The 19,976-nt window shown below is 40.7% G+C and overlaps 1 protein-coding gene across 1 annotated transcript in view; it reads right to left on the reverse strand.

The window, feature by feature from the left end:
• Positions 1–19,976, reverse strand: part of dnai2b (dynein, axonemal, intermediate chain 2b) — a 75,327-nt gene that overhangs the window by 29,615 nt on the left and 25,736 nt on the right. Inside the window, exons 5-9 of the mRNA XM_041217232.1 lie at positions 19,079–19,221; positions 15,463–15,576; positions 14,299–14,438; positions 12,422–12,544; positions 10,275–10,498 (exon numbers count right to left, since the gene is read on the reverse strand). Coding sequence (XP_041073166.1) covers positions 10,275–10,498; positions 12,422–12,544; positions 14,299–14,438; positions 15,463–15,576; positions 19,079–19,221 — 744 coding nt within the window. The remainder of the gene's footprint in view (positions 1–10,274; positions 10,499–12,421; positions 12,545–14,298; positions 14,439–15,462; positions 15,577–19,078; positions 19,222–19,976) is intronic.

A 19,976-nucleotide genomic window follows, 5' to 3' on the forward strand; every position in this document is an offset into this window, starting at 1 on the left:
TCTTTTGTAATTTTGTATTTTTTGTAAACCCAAGTAATATTATAAATCTGCTATGCAAGCTGGGAAAAGCAATAACATAGAATTATATAAAATTTACTGCAGACACAGGCCATTTCTTCCAAAGGTCAATGCCAGTATTTACGTTCCACATGAGTCCCTTCCACTCCCCTTCATCTAACACTATCAGCCCTCATGTATATATCTTGCTTCCATTTAAATGCTTTTCACCTCAACTCTTCCATGTGGTATCACGTTCCACATTCTAACCACTCTCCGAGGATAGAAGTTTCGTCTGAATTTATTATTGGATTGATTAGTGACTATCTTATATTTATGACCACAAGTTTTAGACTCCCCCAAAAGTGTATGTGGGGGTGGGGGTGAACTTCTTGTACAGATTTAGGTGGTTGCATAAGGTGAGGGGGCAGTTTTCCTAGGTGGGAGTGGGGAGTGGTGTGTCATAGGGCTTGGGACATTGGGATAGAGTTGTAGGACGGCAGAAGGTTACAGAGAAAGAGAGGAACAAGGCTGTGGAGGGATTTAAACACAATCATGAGAAATTTAAATTTGAGACAGTGCGATCTGAGTCAATGTGATTCAGCAAGGACAGGCATTTTGGATGAATGGGGTTAGGTATGGTATAGAATACAGGCAATAGAGCTTTGGATGTGCTGAAGCTAACATATTATTTCCCTGATAGCCACTTGGTGAAGGATGAATCCAAAACCAGTCTTTACTTGGATAAATTTATTCAAAGTGAAACATTAGTCTCCTGACTCCTCTCAATTCTTGTGTCAGTAAATGTCCCCTTATGTGTGCTGATCCAATCAATGTCCTCCACCTGTATGTGCTTAGCTTCAATAGGTACAATTAACATTGGAGGGGGAGCAATCGGAAACTGGGCTGGGAGATTAATGGAGTAATCAAGTCTAGAAGTGACAAGGTCATGGGAAAGGATTTTAATGGGAATTGGGTTGAAGTGGAGAAGAGGATAACAATGTTACAGAGATGGAAGTAAGCAGTTTATTTTTGATGAAGAAGATACAGGGGTCAGAAACTCAGCTCCAGGTCAAGCAGGATGCTGTGAATGTGAACAGCTAGTTCAACTTGTGACAGTGGCCAGCAAGGAGGCTGGTGTTACTGAAAAGTTTGCAGTAGGAGCCAAAGGGGGTGACTTTGCTCTTCCCAATATTTAGCAAGTAGTAACAGTGAGTTATCCAAAACTAATGATGGACAAGCATTCAGATAGTACAATGACAGTGGTGAAATCAAGAGAAATGGAAAAGTAGAGCTAACTGATATTGGCATACAAGTGGATATGTATTTTTTATTCATTTGTGGAATGTGGGCATTGCTGGCTAGGCCAGCATTTATTGCCAATCCCTAACTGCCTTGTGGTGGTGGTGATGAGCTGCCTTCTTGAGCTGCTGCAGTCCATGTGGTATAGGTATACCCACAGTGCTGTTAAGGAGGGAGTTCCAGAATTTTGACCCAGCGACAGTGAAGGAATGGTGATTATATTTCCAAGTCGGGATGGTGAGTGGCTTAGAGGGAAACTTCCAGGTGGTGGTGTTCCCACGTGACTGCTACCCTTGTCCTTCTAGGTGGTAGTGGTTGTGGGTTTGGAAGATGCTGTTTAAGGAGCCTTGGTGAGTTCCTGCAGTGCATCTTGTAGATGGTACACACTGCTGCCACTGTGTGTTGGTGGTGGAGGGAGTGAATGTTTGTGGATGGGGTGTCAATCAAGCAGGCTGCTTTTTTCTGAATGGTGTCAAGCTTCTTGTGTAGTTGGAGCTGTACTCATTCAGGCAGGTGGAGAGTATTCCATCACACTCCTGACATGTGCCTTGTAGATGGTGGACAGGCTTTGGGGAGTCGGGAGGTGATTTAATCGCCACAGGGTTCCGAGCCTCTGACCTGCTCTTGTAGCCATAGTATTTATATAGCTATTCCAGTTCCATTTCTGGTACATGATAATCCCCAGGAAATAGTGGGGGATTCAGCAATGGTAAGGCCATTGAATGTTAAGGGGCAATGGTTAGATTCTCTTTTGTTGGAGATGGTCATTGCCTGGCACTTGTCAGCCCAAGCCTGGATATTGTCCAGGTCTTGCTGCATTTGGATATGGACTACTTCAGTATCTGAGGAATCATGAATGGTGCTGAACATTGTGCAATTGTCAGTGAACATCTCCACTTTGGACCTTATAATGGAAGGAAGTTCCTTGATGAAACAGCTGAAAATTTTTGGGCCTAGGACATTACCCTGAGGAATTCCTGCAGCGGAACTGAGATGATTGACCTCCAACAGCCACAACCATCTTCCCTTGTGCTAGGTATGACTGCAACCAGCGGAGTGTTTTCCCCCTGTTTCCATGGACTCGTTTTGCTAGAGCTCCTTGATGCTACACTTGATCAAACATTGCCTTGAGGTCAAGGCCAGCCACTCCCACCTTAACTCTTGAGTTCAGCTCTTTTGTCCATGTTTGAACCAAGGCTGTAAATAAAGTCAGGAGCTGAGTGACACTGGTGGAACCCAAACTGAGCATCCATGAGCAGGTTATTGCTAAGCAAATGCCACTTGATAGCATTGTTGATGACCCCTTCCATTACTTTACTGATGATTGAGAGTGGACTGATGGGGTGGTAAATGACTGGGTTGGATTTGTCCTGCTTTTTGTGTACAGGATATACCTGGGCAATTTTCTACATGCCAGGTATTTGCCAGTGCTGTAGTTGTACTGGAACAGATTGGCTGGGATGCGGCAAGCCCTGGAGCACAAGTCTTTAGTACTATTACTGGAATATTGTCAGGGCCCAAAGGCTTTGCAGTATCCAGAGCCTTCTGCTGTTTCTTGATATCACGTTGAGTGAATAGAATGGGCTGAAGGCTGGCATTTGTGATGCTAGGGATTTCTGGAGGAGGCTGAGATGGATCATCCACTTGGCATTTCTGGCAAATGATTTAGCCTTATCTCCTGCACTGATGTGCTGGGTTCCTCCATCACTGAGAATGGGGATATTTGTGGAGCCCCCTCCTCCAATCAGTTGTTTAATTGTCATCCACCACTCACGACTGAATGTGGCAGGGCTGCAGAGCTTAGATCTGATCCGTTGGTTGTGGAATCGCTGAGCTCTGTTTAACGCTTGCTGCTTATGCTGTTTGGCATGCAAGTAGTCCTATGTTGTAACTTTACCAGGTTGACACCTCACTTTTTAGGTATGCCTGGTGCTGCTTCTGCATGCCCTCCTGCACTCTTGATTGAACCAGGGTTGATCCCCTGGCTTGGTGGTAATGGTAGAGTGGGGGATATGCCAGGGCATGAGATTACAGATTTTGGTTAAATACACTTCTGCTGCTGCTGATGGCCCACAGAGCCTCATGGTTGCCCAGTCTTGAGTGCTAGATCTGTTCAAAATCTATCCCACTTAGCACTGTGGTAGTGCTACACAACACAATGGTAGTATCCTCAATGTGAAGACAGGACTTTGTCTTCACAAGGATTGCATGGTGATCGCTCCTGCTGATATTGTCATAGACAGATGCATCTGCGACAGGCAGGCTGGTGAGGATGAGGTCAAGTATGTTGTCCCCTCACCACCTGCCGCAGACCCAGTCTAGTAGCTATGTCCTTTAGGACTTGGCCATCTTGGTCTGGAGTGGTGCTACCAAGCCATTCTTGGTGGTGGACATTGAAGTCCCCCACCCAGAGTACATTCTGTGCCCTTGCCACCCCCAGTGATTCCCCCAAGTGGTGTTCAACATGGAGGAGTACTGATTCATCAGCTGAGGGGGCCAGTATGCAGTAATCAGCAGGTGGTTTCCTTGCCCATGTTGGACCTGATGCCATGAGACTCCATGGGGTCCAGAGTTGATGTTGAGGACTCCTAGGGCATCTCCCTCCCAACTGAATACCACTGTGCCGGTGGGACAGGACATTCTCAGGAATAGCAATGGTGGTGTCTGGGACATTGTCTGTTAGATATGATTCCGTGAGTATGACTATGTCAGGCTGTTGCTTTGACTAATCTGTGAGACAGCTCTTCTAATTCTGGCACAAGCCCCCAGATATTAGTAAGGAGGACTTTTGCAGGGTCAACAGGGCTGAGGTTGTTGTTTCTGGTGCCCAGGTTGATGCCAGGTGGTCTGTCTGGTTTCATTCCTTATTGACTGCAGGTGATATTGCCTATGTAGATTAGAAAAAGGGAGCAAAGATACATCCTTCATAGTCTCCAGCTAATAGTGCAAGAGTGAAAAGAGAAACTGACGTTGAAGACAATTTGATCAGTAATTGTGTAACCAAGCAAGCGGTGTTTCAGAGTTGGATAATGTAGCGGAGGAAATGGAGAAGGATGATATGGTCAACAACGTTGAAGGTGGGAGAAAGGTGGATGAGGAGGCATAATGCCCCTTGGTCTCAATCATGGAGAATGTTGTTCATGAGTTTCATTGGGGTTGCTTAGGTGCTGGGGTGGGGGGTGCTGGGATGGGGGGGCAGTGGGTGTGGAATAACTGAATTCAAGAGATTCGAGCAGTGATTTGCAGGACAGGTGGCCATAGAGCTAGGAGGTGGCAACGTAGACAACATAGGGAAGAAAAAGATGTTGGTGGTGGGAAGGCAGTTGGTGAGGATTGTAGAAAATTAACCTACCCAGACTAGGTTAGGCATAATTTTTCTAGTCTTCATTATAAATAAAGTATAATACATGCACAACACTATTTAACACATTTAAAATTTGTATGCATTAAAGCATTGGAATAATTTGTAGATATTGAATTGTTTGGCGCATTGAATTTTTGCTTAGGGTCATTTTCTGTTTAAGTGCAGGCAGAAAACTGGCCATTGCGAATCGGCTGCTCTCTACGTACCCTATTTCTACTTGCTGGATTCAAAATTGTCCTCCAGACTTGTTTTCATTGTTCAAAGTGGTAGTTTCTCTTTGCTCCTAGAATATATTACATAATTCCACAATCTCTGTATTTTACAGCACAGTGAATAACCTGAACATGCAATTCAAAACTATGGTAACTTTTATTTGGAGAGACCAGCTACATTGTTCTACAAATGGGAGGGTTTGAACCATGGGAATGGTAGCAATTTATTAACCCTTTGAGAAATGAATGCATTCTGTAACCTTCTAAATGTCTACCTTCTCTCTTCTGTAATATGAAGTGATGTGAATTTTGTGACATTACAATGCCCATCAGATGTGACGCAGCTGCTCCATTAGAGGAAAGGACACTTTAGCAAACTTTAATTGTTAGAATTTAAAACTATTTATAATTCACTTTGAGCTGCATAGAACATACACAATACTGCACAAATGTTTCCGATGAGAACTATCAAGTTTATGTACTTAAAGGCAATGCTGAATTCTGTTGAATTTTAATGATATTGCCACTTGAAGAAAGTGTGGTGACCATGGAATCATTCCCCCAAAACAAATTCTAAAGATATCACTTCCCCAATCCAGTGAAGATAACAATTGGCACTGACATAAAATTTAGCCAAAAATCTCTTCTTTCTGTTTCTTTGCTAACTTTCTATTTTGTGTTTTTTTTTAAAATGTTTCTACCTGGATGCAAAGAAAAAAATGCACTAAAAACCCACTGAATTTGATATCACCTGCGTTTGCCTGTTAAGTAAGTTAATACTATTGGGTGGACTTTCCTGGTGCTGCAAATCCATACTGGACCCAGGCCTATTTTCCATTATTTAACTTTAAAGAAGGCAAATTGGACAGCTGACTTCCCATTCGATTTACCTGTTTTTGCTCCGAGGCTACTGGATGAAAGTTAAATATCATCAGGTCCTACAGGCTATGTCAAAGTGTTGGGGTATGGATTGCTGCTTATAATTACTCAATCAGCTGGTTGTCAAGGTTAAGTGTAGTCATGAGGAAGGACCTAGTGGAGGCCAGACATGTTCCCCAGAGTGAGGAAGAATGTACAAGGATCCCAAGAATGCTAATGATTTGCAGTGGTACGCGATGTCCTTGAAACAGGTCACTTGGCTATCCTCTGACAGTCCAGCATTTTCCGGTGGTTGGGCTAGCTTGGCGGGCGGGTCCAGGAGCGGTCAGGAAGCCGACTGCCGCCCGTGATCGGGCCCCGACGTGGATTTCACGCTGGCTGGCCAATTAACAGCCAGCCAGCATGAAACACACGCTGCAGCACTCAGTGCTACCAGGGTGGGGTGGGAGGAACCGCTTCATGGAGCTGAAGATTTTTAACAATAAAAACAAAGATTTTAAAAATAATGATAGCATAGCCCCTCATATGACTTTGTCACATGAGCAGGGACATGTTAAATAGGAGTGTTAAAAGTTTTAAATTTTTTAATTTCACAGGCGGGATGAGGTTTTGCCAAAAATATAAAGGCCATTTGGCCTTTTCACCCACCTGCCAACCGAATGGTTGAACGGGCAGCAAAAAATTCGAGTCAGTTGGGTTCTTATAAGCTGCTTAATCAATGATGGGTGTGGCTCCGGCTCCTGTGTGCACCTGCCGACCGAAATATCGCGCAAGCGTGCAATAACTTTGGGACGATCATCCAACATCATCTCACGTCATGTTACGTTCATTCAGGTCGGGCGTGCGCCTGCCCAACGAGCGCAATATTCTGTCCAAAGGAGTACCAAAATAGCATGTAGAAACCATAGAATATATTGTCCCCTTATAGGCTAATGATAGTGAAAGTTAGAGAGATTCTTCTTGCTAAAATTAATAAATGGAGGAAAATATACCCCAGTGTTAGTGTACTAGCCAGGCAGTTTGGTGTACCCATTAGATAAGTATCATGCACTAAAATTCAACTTCATTATTGGTACAAAATAGGCAACAGCAGATCAGCTGCCTCTTATAAACATCACCTAACCCACACCCATGCTACTGAAGCCAATGCAAAGGACAATTGGGTTGGGTGTTTAAAAGGCATCTGATCTTGTGCTCCTGCAAAAACTGAATCCCTATCCCACCCCCAAATATAATGGGGCCCATCATTTATCTTATTTAACATGCAAGATAAATATTTTGACTTAAAAGTCGTGTGAAGTACAAAATGAGAAAATATGAAGAACAAATAATTAAGCCCAATTGCCTATGTATAACATGCAGTGAAGTTCCTCCAAATGCATTTAAGATAGATGAATAATTGCAGCTAAAACTTACAATAGAAATTCCAAACAATCACCATTAAAATCTACATTATCATTTGTCTAAAGACCAGAATGTAGATGAAAATCTAAAAGAAATAAACTATAAAATAATGTTTAGACAAGAAATAACATTAGTTTGATGAAAAACAGATTAGTCAACAGATGGGTAAAATGTGAAATATTTACAAGTAGTCCCCGAATATATTTTTTGTTGTTTCACAATCTCCTTTTCAAGACTACCTTATTTCATTATTTAGTCATTACTGATCTCTGGTAGAAAAGCAATATGCTGTCAGAATTCTGATAAAGCCAAGATAAAATCAGGTAATGTATTTGCTGATTTATTTTTCCATCTTTCCTGCAAATGGCATGCTGAGCCAGCTCTGAGAAAGAGAACGTGATGAGATTAGGATGTCTTGCCCACCAGTAATTCATTGCTCCAGCTTGACACCTACAAAATTATAAATCTCAGATCAAGAATTGTGATGCACAATCCTTGGTATGAAGTGGCACCGCTGTGATGCACAACATTCCCTGTGGCTTATGCTTTAGCGACTTTTGATTATATATAGCAAATAAAAATCTATCTGCAATACTAAAAGTAAAAATAAGTCGAGCACTAAAACACAGTTGGTGCAAACAAATAAAAATCCCTTGGTCACAAGTTTATATAATTCAGCCATATCCAAACCAAATAGGACAATAGTGTATTAATGTTGAGGTTCAGACATTGGAGAAATATTATCGGGGGGAGAGGGGATGGCGATGTCTAGACCCCCTTGAAGCGAAGTCAGTGTGGAGCCGACCAGCTCCATGCCAGCTCACCCTGCAGCCATATCGAGCTGCGGGTGGGCTAAATAGGGGCAGTGTGGGACTTCTGCCCCTCACTGGGGGAGGAAGCCATGCCGTTGGGAGCCAATCTGAATGGCTGGCAGCTCCATTTGTCCCAGCAGCACTAACAGGGCATTCATAGGCACTGCTGGGACTGCAAACAGGAACAAGAAGAAGGTCCAATGGATCCCAGATAAAAGTAAAATACTGTGGATGCTGTAAATCTGAAACAAAAACAAAAATGCCGGAAAAACTCAGCAGGTCTGACAGCATCTGTGGAGAGAAAGACAGTTAACATTTCGAGTCTGTATGACTCCCGGAGCTGGGTAAGTATGGGGTCTTGGGCAGGGAGGGTTTAGGCAGGTTAGGGAGAGGGATGGGAGTAATGTGTTTCATGGTGCAGGTAGGAAGAAAGGGGAGATTCTACCTTAGGGAGGTTGTCCTTGATCTGCAAAAAACGGTAACCCCTTCCTTCCGTCCCTTTGAAAATTCCTTTCAAAAAGTGGCCTGCCCACTCCTGCCCGACAGCCCACGCAATCTTAGTTCTGTTGAAGGGTCAAGAGGACTCAAAACGTCAACTTTGCTCTTCTCCGCCGATGCTGCCAGACCTGCTGAGTTTTTCCAGGTATTTCTGTTTTTGTTTTGCCCATGCTAACTGTTTTATGGCATGGGCAGCATATTATTAAGGTCAGTTGGCTTGTTAACCAGCCCAATTGACCCTTGATTATTTATTTAAATATGGTGAGCGGGTTGCCGATTTCTGCACCTGCCCACCCCTCGTATTTCGGGGTAAGCTCTGGGGTGAGCGGGAAGGTGGTGGGGTGGGCACCTGCCCTATTTTACATGCCCCCACCGGCCCAAAGCACACCCAGCAGGGGCAGGTAAAATACAACCCATTTAATTAAATTAGCTTATGCAGAAGTTTATTTGAATGGAAGTTATTTGGGGTTTCCAAGTCTTCCTGTTTGAATATAAATGCTGACAATCTACCTCTGTGCAGTAGAGAGCTACAATGCTGAAGGCAGAGATTCTTACTCCAAGAGACAGCTAGTGGTTATGTAGTTCACTAGCACCATCTAGTGGCCTTGAGTGCAAGCACCAATTTGGGTGTAACTCTGGTCTGTGATCGGTTGCTGGAATATCTTTGAAACGTTTTAAAGATATCCTTAAAGCCTACTTGAAGATTGACTTTGTGCTCAACAGCTGGGAAGAGAGTGCACTGGACCACCTACAATGGCGAGCCCTGCTTCACCAATGTATAGCTGGTTTTGAAGCAGGGTGAATGATGAAGGCAGAAAACGCAAGAGCAAGAAGAAAACTCAAGAAAGCGGGCAGCCCCTCATTGACCATGGACTGAACAACTGACTAGCTGATGACTAACTGCCAAGGTGGAACGTGGATTTTGATTTTTTGTTTAATGCTGTTTCTCCTTCAGCCTTTTAATTTCCCTTTTCCAACTTCTTTACCTTGCACTGATTTCACCCTTACAGCCTCTCTCCCTTTTGACTATCCCTTTCTTTTTCTCTTTCTCTCTCTCTCTCCCTCCCTTTACTCTAGGATTCCATGGCAAGTGTCCTTCTCGTTCCGAGGAACTGCCATTAGTAATTAGAATAATGTCTAGTGCACACACTTTCTGTCCGTGGAGATGGAGTTACCCAGGTACCCAACTCCTTCACAATCCTGGCCATGATCCTACCGTTCAACAAGGAATGTTTTGAATTTACATTTAAACAATTTGTTGGCCCAGACCATCAGCCTAGTCTGGAACACACTGGTGATATACCCTTGCCAAGGGCATTATATCTACACTAACATGCCAGGTTTTCTTGAAGGCTCAAGGGTGAGAATTTCTTGCTAATGAAGTTCCTGGCCCTAGCCCAGTCCTCTGGCCATCAATTGCCTTTTAAGAGACAAATGGAGGTTCTGTCCTGTACACATCAATCAATAAACTCATATGGCAGAATTTTACATTGCAGCTGTAAAATGCAGCAAGCTGTTTGAAAGTCCATTGACTTCGGTGGGACTGGAAAATCCTGCCATGGGAGGGGAAGTAAAATTCCACCTATAGACAATGGTTACCTGAAGCGACCATACCTCTGCTGATCTCCCACCAAGTTTACGTAGGAAATTGGTAGAACCTCCCATGGAATTTCAGTCTAACTAAGTATGAGTTATTATCATATTCCAAATGCATCAGTGTATTTGTTATATCTTAAGTACAAATGCAATTATCAAAACTTTTATTTCCCTTTTTTCTATTTATTACATAATGTGTATTTTACTCACTTAGTCCATATAATGGATGATTCCCGGATGTCCTCAGACCAAATTCTGACTGTCCAGTCTCCAACTGTTAGAAAGTTCTTTGGGTAAAAAGGGTTCCTTTGCACAGCATAGACTGGACCATGATGACCAGTGAAGGTGGTCACAATCTTCTCAGCTGGCAATTTTCCTTTTCGATTCCCCAATATTATGGCACCTTGTTCTGTCCCTACCATAAACTTGGTTGGCTATAGAGACAAAATAAACTCAATAGCAATTGATTAAGACTTCAATTTCATCAAATTCAAATTAAGTTTTCTGATCGTCAAAAATAGCCAATAAAATTCGGTGATAAAATAACAACAGAAGAATGAATTTATGAATATTGGCCATTATTCTTTACAGCTTTCTCCAGATCATGTGAAACTGTCCTTTATGTATGAAAAAAGTTAAGCGCCTTACTTAGCACAGTAAAATGGAAATTTAGTGTCAGCAAATAATCTGAGGCAACTTTTAATTAACATCTTAGTGATTTCTTCTTTAGTTGACTTTTTGCACTCTATTGCAGTTTGTGCTGTATATTTATAGCACTAAAATATGTAAATGGCTTTCCAAATGTAAACTCTACTTAGAGTTAGAGGGTAAAAGGACTCCTAATTATCAAACCAATTCTAAACCAGAAGATGGGGGGGAAATTCATTCTTAGGACAGAATTTTACCCTTAGCGTGCAAACTCGTTGGGAGCGGTCAGGAAGTCAACCACTGCCTGTGATTGGCACCAGACTGCGATTTCACGCTGGTGGGCTAATTAAGACGAGTCCAGCATGAAACGAAAGCAGCAGCATTGAGCACTGCTTGGGGGGGTGGGGGTGCGCAAACTTCGTTCATGTGTACAAGTGAGCACTTCATGACCTCCCTGAGGTACAGAGCTGCCTCATGGAGATGAAGCACTTTTTTTAAAAAATAAAAATAAAGAAAATAAAATGTACTAAAACATGTCCCCTCATGTGTCTCTGTCACATGAGCAGGGACACGTTAATTAAGTAAATTGTAAAACTTATATTTTATTTGCTTTTGGAAACCTCATCCTGCCCGTGGATGAGGTTTCCAAAAAATGCAAAGGCTGCTTGCCCTTTTCGCCCGCCCACCAACCATTAGGTTGGACGGGCAGCAAAACATTTAGGTTAATTGAAAATTAACTTTAGATTAATTGATTATTTAATGGCCTTAACAGGCCTTTTAATTGTCGGTGGGCATGCTAATTAGCGAATTACCACACGACTGTGAGTTGATGTCGGCATGTTTGGCCGACGTCAATGCGCATCATTTCATGCTTGAGCAGGTCGGGCGCATGCCCACCTGCCGAGCTAAATTTTCTGCCCTTAGTACCAGACTGAATAATGTGATAAGGCAGTAAAAGCTTTCAAATATACAAAGAAAGCTTTCTAATTCTAGAAGTCATGTTTGAAGAATTCATACCTGTTTAAGCCTATGACTTAATGGTAGTAGAATTCCACTACCATTATGGATTAATCCATACACTTCTGACATTCCCGTCTCACAGCTGATAAATTCTGCATATGAATAAGTCACTATGTTTGCAGAAACTAAGTGTGCATTCCATTGCTGCCCATCTCCTATGTGCAAAAATTTGGTGCCTTTGATCTTCCCGATTTTCTGTTTATTTCTTCCATGCAGACACTCCTCTGCATGTATTCATGAAAACAGGATAATTGAACTAGAGATTCCTACGTGACTCACACAGGGAAAGAATGAACATATTAACAAATAAAAAAGATTAAAATTTGATTTGTCTATTTGGAATGCACTGGAACAGGGTTAGTGTTATCCCAACTTATTTTTGACAGCTATCTTCTCTTAGCTCTCCTATGCTCTACATTAGTCCCCAGGTAGGCAAAACAATCTGCTGCCAGGCTTCTGCTAATGCTGCATGAAAGCATTTCGTGTGAAGTATGTTTTAAAAAAAAAGGCCCAGGTAGTCCAACTGCTCCCCTTCCTCCACTCTCTTCACAAAGCTTTCATGCCTGCTTCAATATCTCAATTTTCCCCCAAATAAGAAATGCTACCTTAAGCAACCACATTTCCTTCAATGCTGGTGAAATTTGTGACGCTGATACATGGTTTTGAGACAAAGTACTTATCATAGTTACCATGGTGGATTCAAACTCCAGTGAAACAGCGCCATGTGCGATGTCCGGATTGTCTTTCTTTGTAACGTCCAGAACGAGTCTCTCTACAGGTTCACTAAATTTCCGGATATCCCACCACAGCACCTATACATTAGACCACATTGTAATGTTCTTGTTCTTGCCATCATGAATAAACTATGCTTTTGATTTTTAGCAATATTTTGCCTCCAAAATTAACTTAAAGTGAGAAAATGTACTCGTAGAACAAAAATATCAAGAATAAAGATTTTGATGGAATGAAAGAACGAACTTGGACTCATGTCACTTCTCACCATCTCAGGTCATCTCAAAGTTCTCCATAGCCAATAAAGTACTATTCGAGGGTACTCACTGTTGTAATGAAGGAAAACAAGGCAGCCAGTTTATACACAGCAATGCCCCACAAACAATGAGACAATGACTTAATAATTGTTTTTTGATGGTGTTGGTTAAATGTTGGCATGACTCGAGATTTCCCTTGCTCTTTGTCAAATAGTGTCATGAGTCCTTTTATAGCTACCCGAGAGAATCCATTATTGAAGTGGTAAACATGAGATGAAAATTGAGAGTTTTATGGTAAATGTATATTTATAATGAATACTTTGTCATGAGACAAAGTGCATTCTAGTTGTGAATGTGTTTCGAGGCTGTCAGTTCATCAAAGCTACTCAATGCTGCACCTAAGATATCTTAGTGATAGAAACATGCTACAGACCTGTGTGCATTCAACAACATGAAGCATGTCAGCGCTCTGCATTAAGCACTTCCAGGTCAGGCACAGTTTAGGTCACATGCTAAAGAAATCTCTCTCTACTCCAGAGCAACCAGAAATTGGTTCACATGCTGGATGATGCTCTTTTCCTACTGATCTGCAATTCTTTGAATGTTTTAACTGCCCTGACATTCCAATTTGGTTGTATTTTGACAGAGTGACAGAAGAACAAAACTTCATGCTTCCTTCCATTCTAATCTACTTAACCTCTATTTTAAATAGAAGGCTAGAAATTACTGTTGGTGTTAATAAAGAGGTTACTATTTCTGTTAATATAATGGTCTGAGAAAGTAATATAAATGTGTTAAGCATTTGTTTTCGTCATCAACAATAGTTTTTAACCCATATTGCTCATGTTTGTGCAATAATAACAATACATTAATGAAATTCAAAAATTGGGTTTCATCTTTGTGAAACATGGAACCTTTCTATTTTTATGCTGATTGCTTGCGCAGGAAGCAGAGTTTGTACCTTGTAACCAACCTTATCCCTTCAACGAGCGTTAATATTGAATTAATTAGGAAGTTTTTAGTGAATTACATGTGTTAATTACAATATTTTTAAATCTCTCACAGGTGGTCATCATTCTAATTTAGGCAAGGTTTTCTAAGCTGCTTAAAATGTAGAAAGATAAATATTTTGCTGAATAGTTTTTGAAAGTTAATCATTTTCAAATTTCTTTCTATATCTATTATTTATAGCTATTGAATTTTACTGTACAGTGACAAGTCTGCCATCATGCCTTCTTTCAAGATTGTGATTTAGAACACCCAAAGTTCTATATTTGTTATTAATGCTTCTGCTTTTCCTCCAATTATTTGTTGCATATATTGGCCTTTTTTTCTCCCAACAAATGTTCTATGTGTAGCATAAGAACACAATGTGTGTAAAACCATTTATAATTATCTCAAGGATGAACCACGTTGGAAAGCTTGAGATTAAAAAGAGTGAATTTCTTTGCAGTTTTCTACATATTTCCAGTGCATAATTGGGACATAAATGGTACCTCTTTGTGGCAGGAAATTGGCTGCCATTATGAACAATAAAATATTTGAAGTACATTTTTTTTTTTACGTTCTGGAGTTACCTGTCCATCAGTAGAAGCAGAAAAACATTCTGTTCCTGTTTTAGATTGTAACCAAATGATCTTATATACAGGATCCCGATGCCCAACTTCAATCGCTGGCATTTCAACTGCCTGACTTCCTTTCCGTGTATCCCAGTATCCTATATAGCAGAAAAAAATGTGGATCTTTAGTAATGCTGCTAATTTTTAATGCTGGAGAACTCCTATTAGTGTTCATTTTGTAATGGCAGCATGAAGAAGCTTTCCGTGTAATCAATTATTGCTGTGTTTTTTTTAAATCATAAAGTTCTCAATATTTTATTCTAACCTATTCTGCCCTCAGTGAAAATGATGTGGAGTCTTTCCTGATACAGCAATGCACACACAACTTATATTTTAAAACCCAAATTTGAAAATAGATTTGGCAAGCCATTTAGTACAATTTCAATTCCATATGACAGCTCCGAATGATTCATAGCTCAGCATTTCTGATAATTGACAGTATTTCTAGAAAAATAAAAATTTAGGAAGAAAACTATGCTTACTTCAGATTATTGTTCCATAAGTGAAGTTACCATCCAACAGAGTTACTATTTAGTTCTGCAATGAATGTGTTCCTGTCCATTTCTCCCTGTCAAGAATTTTATACCCTTCAATTTGATTGTTTCTCATTTTTCTGAACTTCAGAGATTATAATCTTAAATGTTATGGATTCCTACTATATCTTGGCCTAGTTTTTCTGTCAAGTTTTCAGCATCTGTGTGTTTATGGTTACTTTGTCTAATCCTTCACTACTTGCAGGAACCATACTATTTGATTGTTATTGTTGTTAGTTTGACCATATTTTTTCATGGGGTATCTTTCCCATGTTTGTTGTTCAATTTTATTTAAGGAAAGGAAATTTGTTTTTAAAATACAAGCTATTGTCAGTTTATGGAATGCTTGAAATGCTGCATAGAATTATATTACAGACATCATACTCAATGCCAATTGGCCCATTCAGTTTCCAAACACAGCAAGTACAAAATGCTGAAAAAAGTTTGCTGACCTTTTTAGCTGGGAACCGGAACTTCTGTGTCAATCTTTGAGTGACATAATTTCCATTCATTATGAACTAATTAAAATTTTAACATTGTTGAATATTGTAAAGTTTGCCACATTTGTATTATAGCATCACTTACTGACCCATCTGTCCATTGTAACAGCCTCCAGCCAGAATGTGTGAATCTTTGGGGTTGTACTCAAGACACACAAGAGGAGATACTGGCTTTATCACCATTTCATGCTTATTTGGATTTTCTATAGAAACAAAATGGGATTAGATATAGATTCTTCTTACATAAGAACTTGATCACAGCATTATAATTTGGAATCATCTCTGTTTAGCAGCAACAAAAAGGTCAAATGCCACCCATTTCTTAGATAAACTACAGAATTATTTAAGAATGATAACTTTCATTCAGTGTTATATTTTGGGTATAAATGGCATGGTACTTGCACCCAGGAAGGGATAAAAACAAAAGGCTGTCTCATTCCAGGCCATAGAGGCAAATTACAGAGTGGCAAAGACAGAATTCTAGGAGAAGGTCCCTTGTTTATCATGCAACTAAAACAAACAAAGCGAAAAGAAATAAAGATCCCAAAAACACCCACAGCTGGCTTAAAATAACTGGAAACCCAATAACAGGAGTGTCACCGTCACACAGGTTTTGTGATCTATATTCCTGGGGTGACAAGTTATGGTCCAGTTTTTGATAATTTGCTGTTCATTCTAGGAGTTGTAGATGCGACTTTTTCACCAGGGCAACCTACACACTGGTTTTGTGGCAGTGACCTCTCACTGTTATAAGTATATAATTTTCAATCTGAATTTAATCAATCGAGAGGACAGCCCAGAAACTGAGACAAGAGACAAAAGAAAGCAACATAAATTAAAGTGAGTAACAAAAGGCAAATATGCAAACTAATACCATTTGGCTTTATAGGCAAGAATTAAGTTATCAGCAATAAGATTATTCAGAATATGGGGTCTTGTTTCTTGTCAACAATCAGTAGAAAGTTCTGTAATTATACACCAATAGTTCTTCAGTTAAATTACCCTATGCATTTCAGAATACAAGGAATAGCAAAAGATGACTAAAAGATTAATGAGGGAAAAATTAGAGTATGAGAGAAAGCTAGCCAGAAATATAAAAACAGGGAGTAAGAAGTTTTTTTAATATTTAACAAAGAAACGAGTTAACAAAGTGAGTGTTGGTCCTATAGAAAGTGAGTCTGGAGAATTGATAATAGAAAACAAGGAAATGGCAGATGAATTGAACAGGTAATTTGCACCAGTCTTTACTACAGAGGATACAAGTAACATCCCAGAAGCAGCTATAAATCAGGAAATGGAAAGGAGGGAGGAACTCACAAAAATTACAATCACCACAGAAGTGGTACTGAGTAAATTGTTGGAGCTGCTGACTGACAAGTTGCGGGGTCCTGATGGATTTCATCCTAGGCTCTTAAAAGAAGTGGCTAGTGAGATAGTTGATGCATTGGTTTTAATTTTCCAAAACTCCCTAACTTCAGGAAAAGTCCCATTAGATTGGAAGATAGCAAATGTAACTCCATTATTCAAAATGGGAAGGAGACAGAAAGCGGGTAACTACAGGCCAGTTAGCTTAACATGTCATAGGGAAAACGTTGGAAGTTATTATTAAAGAAGTTATAGCAGGGCACATGGATAAATTCAAAGTAATCAGGGAGAGTCAACATGGTTTTGTGGAAGGGAAATCATGTTTAACCAACTTATTGGAGTTCTTTTGAGGAAGTAACATGTGCTGTGGATAAAGGGGAACCAGTGGATGCACTGTACATAGATTTCCAGAAGGCATTTGATAAAGTGCCACATCAAAGGTTATTGCGGAAAATAAAAGCTCATGGTTTGAGGATTACATTTTGGTGGGTATAACAGGTAGCAGAGAAGAGGTATAAATGGGTCTTTTTCAGGTTGGCAAGCTATAACAAGTGGTGTGCCACAGTGTTCAGTGCTGAGACCTCAACTGTTTACAATTTATATAAATGACTTACTTCAAGGGATGGATGGAATGGTTGCCACATTTGCTGATGACACAAAGATAGGTAGGAAAGTAATTTATGAAGCGTACATAAGGAAGCTACAAAAAGATATAGATAGCTGAAGTGAGTGGGGGAAGATCTGGCAAATGGGGGAAAAATGGGAAATTGCCCATTTTGGCAGGAAGCATAAAAGAGAAGCATATTATCTAAATTGCAGAGCTCTGAGATGCAGAGGGATCTGGGTGTCTTAGTGCATAAATCGCAAAAGGCTAGTATGCAGGTACAGCAAGTAATTAGGAAAGCTAATAGAATGTGATCACTTATTGCGAGGGGAATTGAATACAAAAGTCGGGAGGCTATGCTTCAGTTATACAGAGCATTAGTGAGACCACATCTGGAGTACTGTATACAGTATTGATCACCTTATTTAAGGAAGGATGTAAATGCGTTGGAAGCAGTTCATAGAAGGTTTACCAGACTAACACCTGGAATGGGTGGGTTGTCTTATGAGGAAAGATTAGACAGACTAGGCTGGTATTCGCTGGAGTTTAGAAGGTAAGAGGCAACTTGACTGAAACATATAAGATCCTGAGGGGACTTGACAGGGCGGATGTGGAGAGGTTGGAGAGATTGGGACTAAGAAGGCTAAGAGGATATTTGATAGAGATGTTCAAAATCATGAGTGGGTTGGAATAAGTAGATAAGGAGAAGCTGTTTCCACTCATAAAAGGATCAAGAACAAGAGGGCACAGATTTAGTGACTTGCAAAAGAAGCAAACATGAAGTGAGAAAAAACTTTTCCACACAACGAGTGGTTCGGGTCTGGAATGTATTGCCTGGAAGTGTGGTGGAGGCAGGTTCAATCGAGGCATATAAGAGGGTATTAAATGATTATTTGAATAGAAACAACGTGCAGGGATATGGGGGAAAGGCAGGGCAATGGCACTAGGTCACTGCTTATTTGGAGAGCCGGTGCAGATATGATGGGCTGAATGCCATTCTTCTATGGTGTTGAAATTTTGTGATTCTGTAATTGTGGGAGAATCTAGAACTAGGGGTCAATGTTTAAAAATAAGGGGTCACCCATTTAAAACAGAGATAAGGTGAACTTTTTTCTCTCAGATGGTCGTGTGTCTTTGGAACTCTCTTCCTGGAAAGGTGGTGGAAGCAGAGTCTTTGAATATTTTTAAGGCAGAGGTGGATAGATTCTTGGTAAGCAAGGGGGAGATAGGTTATCGGGGGTAGGCGGGATGCAGATTGGAGGTTCCTATCAGATCAGCCATGATCTTATTAAATGGTGGAACAGGCTCAAGGGGCCAAATGGCCCACTCTTGCTCCTTGTTCGTATGTTACAAAGTGGCTTGATAGGATTGGGTTGATTCTCTCTTCCTATCCTTTTCATAGCTTCATCTGAACTTCCCATTGAGTGTGCATTTTGGCTGACATCACACAGGTCAGTTGTGGTTTCTTGATTCAAGTAATTAGCAAAATCAAGACTCAAACTTGTAACTACTTGGTGAGATCTGCTTGAGTTGGAATGGTAATAAGACTTATGGTTGTTTAAATGACCCTATTGAGAGTATACATTTACTTGTCACAGTGTTTAACTTGCTCCCTCCATTTTTCTGTATTTTAATGAATAATAACCTGTTTAAAAAGTTCCAAATAAGTTCTTTAGTTAGATTCGAAAAAAAATCAATTACAGTTACACAGCACAAGTATATGATAATTGAGTTACCCATATCCCAGATGTATGAGTCATAACTCATATTGTCAGCAGCTCTTTGAAATTCCAGGCAACAATAAGAAATTGCTAGTTTCCGCCCTTGATCTGGATGCCATGAGAGATGAGATACTGTCCGCTTAATTTCATTAGGGTCGCTAACAAACAAAACAAAGATGATGCAATGGGTTTTCTTCATCTCACAAATTCCAAGAAGATTTTTGTTTTTTTGAAACAAAATATAATCATCCCACCTATTGATTTTTGCAGGAAGTCTGCTTTTAGGTCAATTTACATTAATGTGCATGGTTGTATTAATTTAATGCAGCAAAAATGGAAAATCCTGTGATCAGAGAGACCTAATTATTGGTGAATTGAAAACTTTTAGAAATAACATACATGACTCATAGATTTTACAATACTATTTACAACCACTGTTTGCATAGCACATTTCAAAAACATTGGGTGGAATTTTCCCAGAATTGCACTAAGTGCGGTAGCAGGCGAGTAAAATGAAGTCCCACCCGCCAGTGAAAATGGTGGGTTTTCATACCGCATCTTCTCGAGCCCACCTCATTATATGCATTCCCGCGAAACACGCCATTTCCATGGCAGGGCGGGTTGTCATTCACCCACTTGCCATCATCCCACTGTTGCATCACGCTGGCCACCATCTTTAAAAGGCAGCTGCCAGCAAAGCGCTCGTCGCCACGAGCTCACTACCGGTGCCTGGGAGACATGACCAGCAAAGGCAAAAAGACTGCAGCCCCCTCAAGCGACTGCTGGATGCCATGGAGGCCCGCTGGGATGTGCTCTGGCCCCACTCTGCCATAAGATGGGTAGCAATGTCACCAACCTGGCTTGGGAGGCGGTGGCAGCGGTGGTCAGTGTGAACGCCCTGCAGAGGAGGACA

This window comes from Carcharodon carcharias, chromosome 22 (genome assembly GCF_017639515.1).
Source record: "Carcharodon carcharias isolate sCarCar2 chromosome 22, sCarCar2.pri, whole genome shotgun sequence".
In the NCBI taxonomy this organism is placed as follows: Eukaryota; Metazoa; Chordata; class Chondrichthyes; order Lamniformes; family Lamnidae; genus Carcharodon; species Carcharodon carcharias.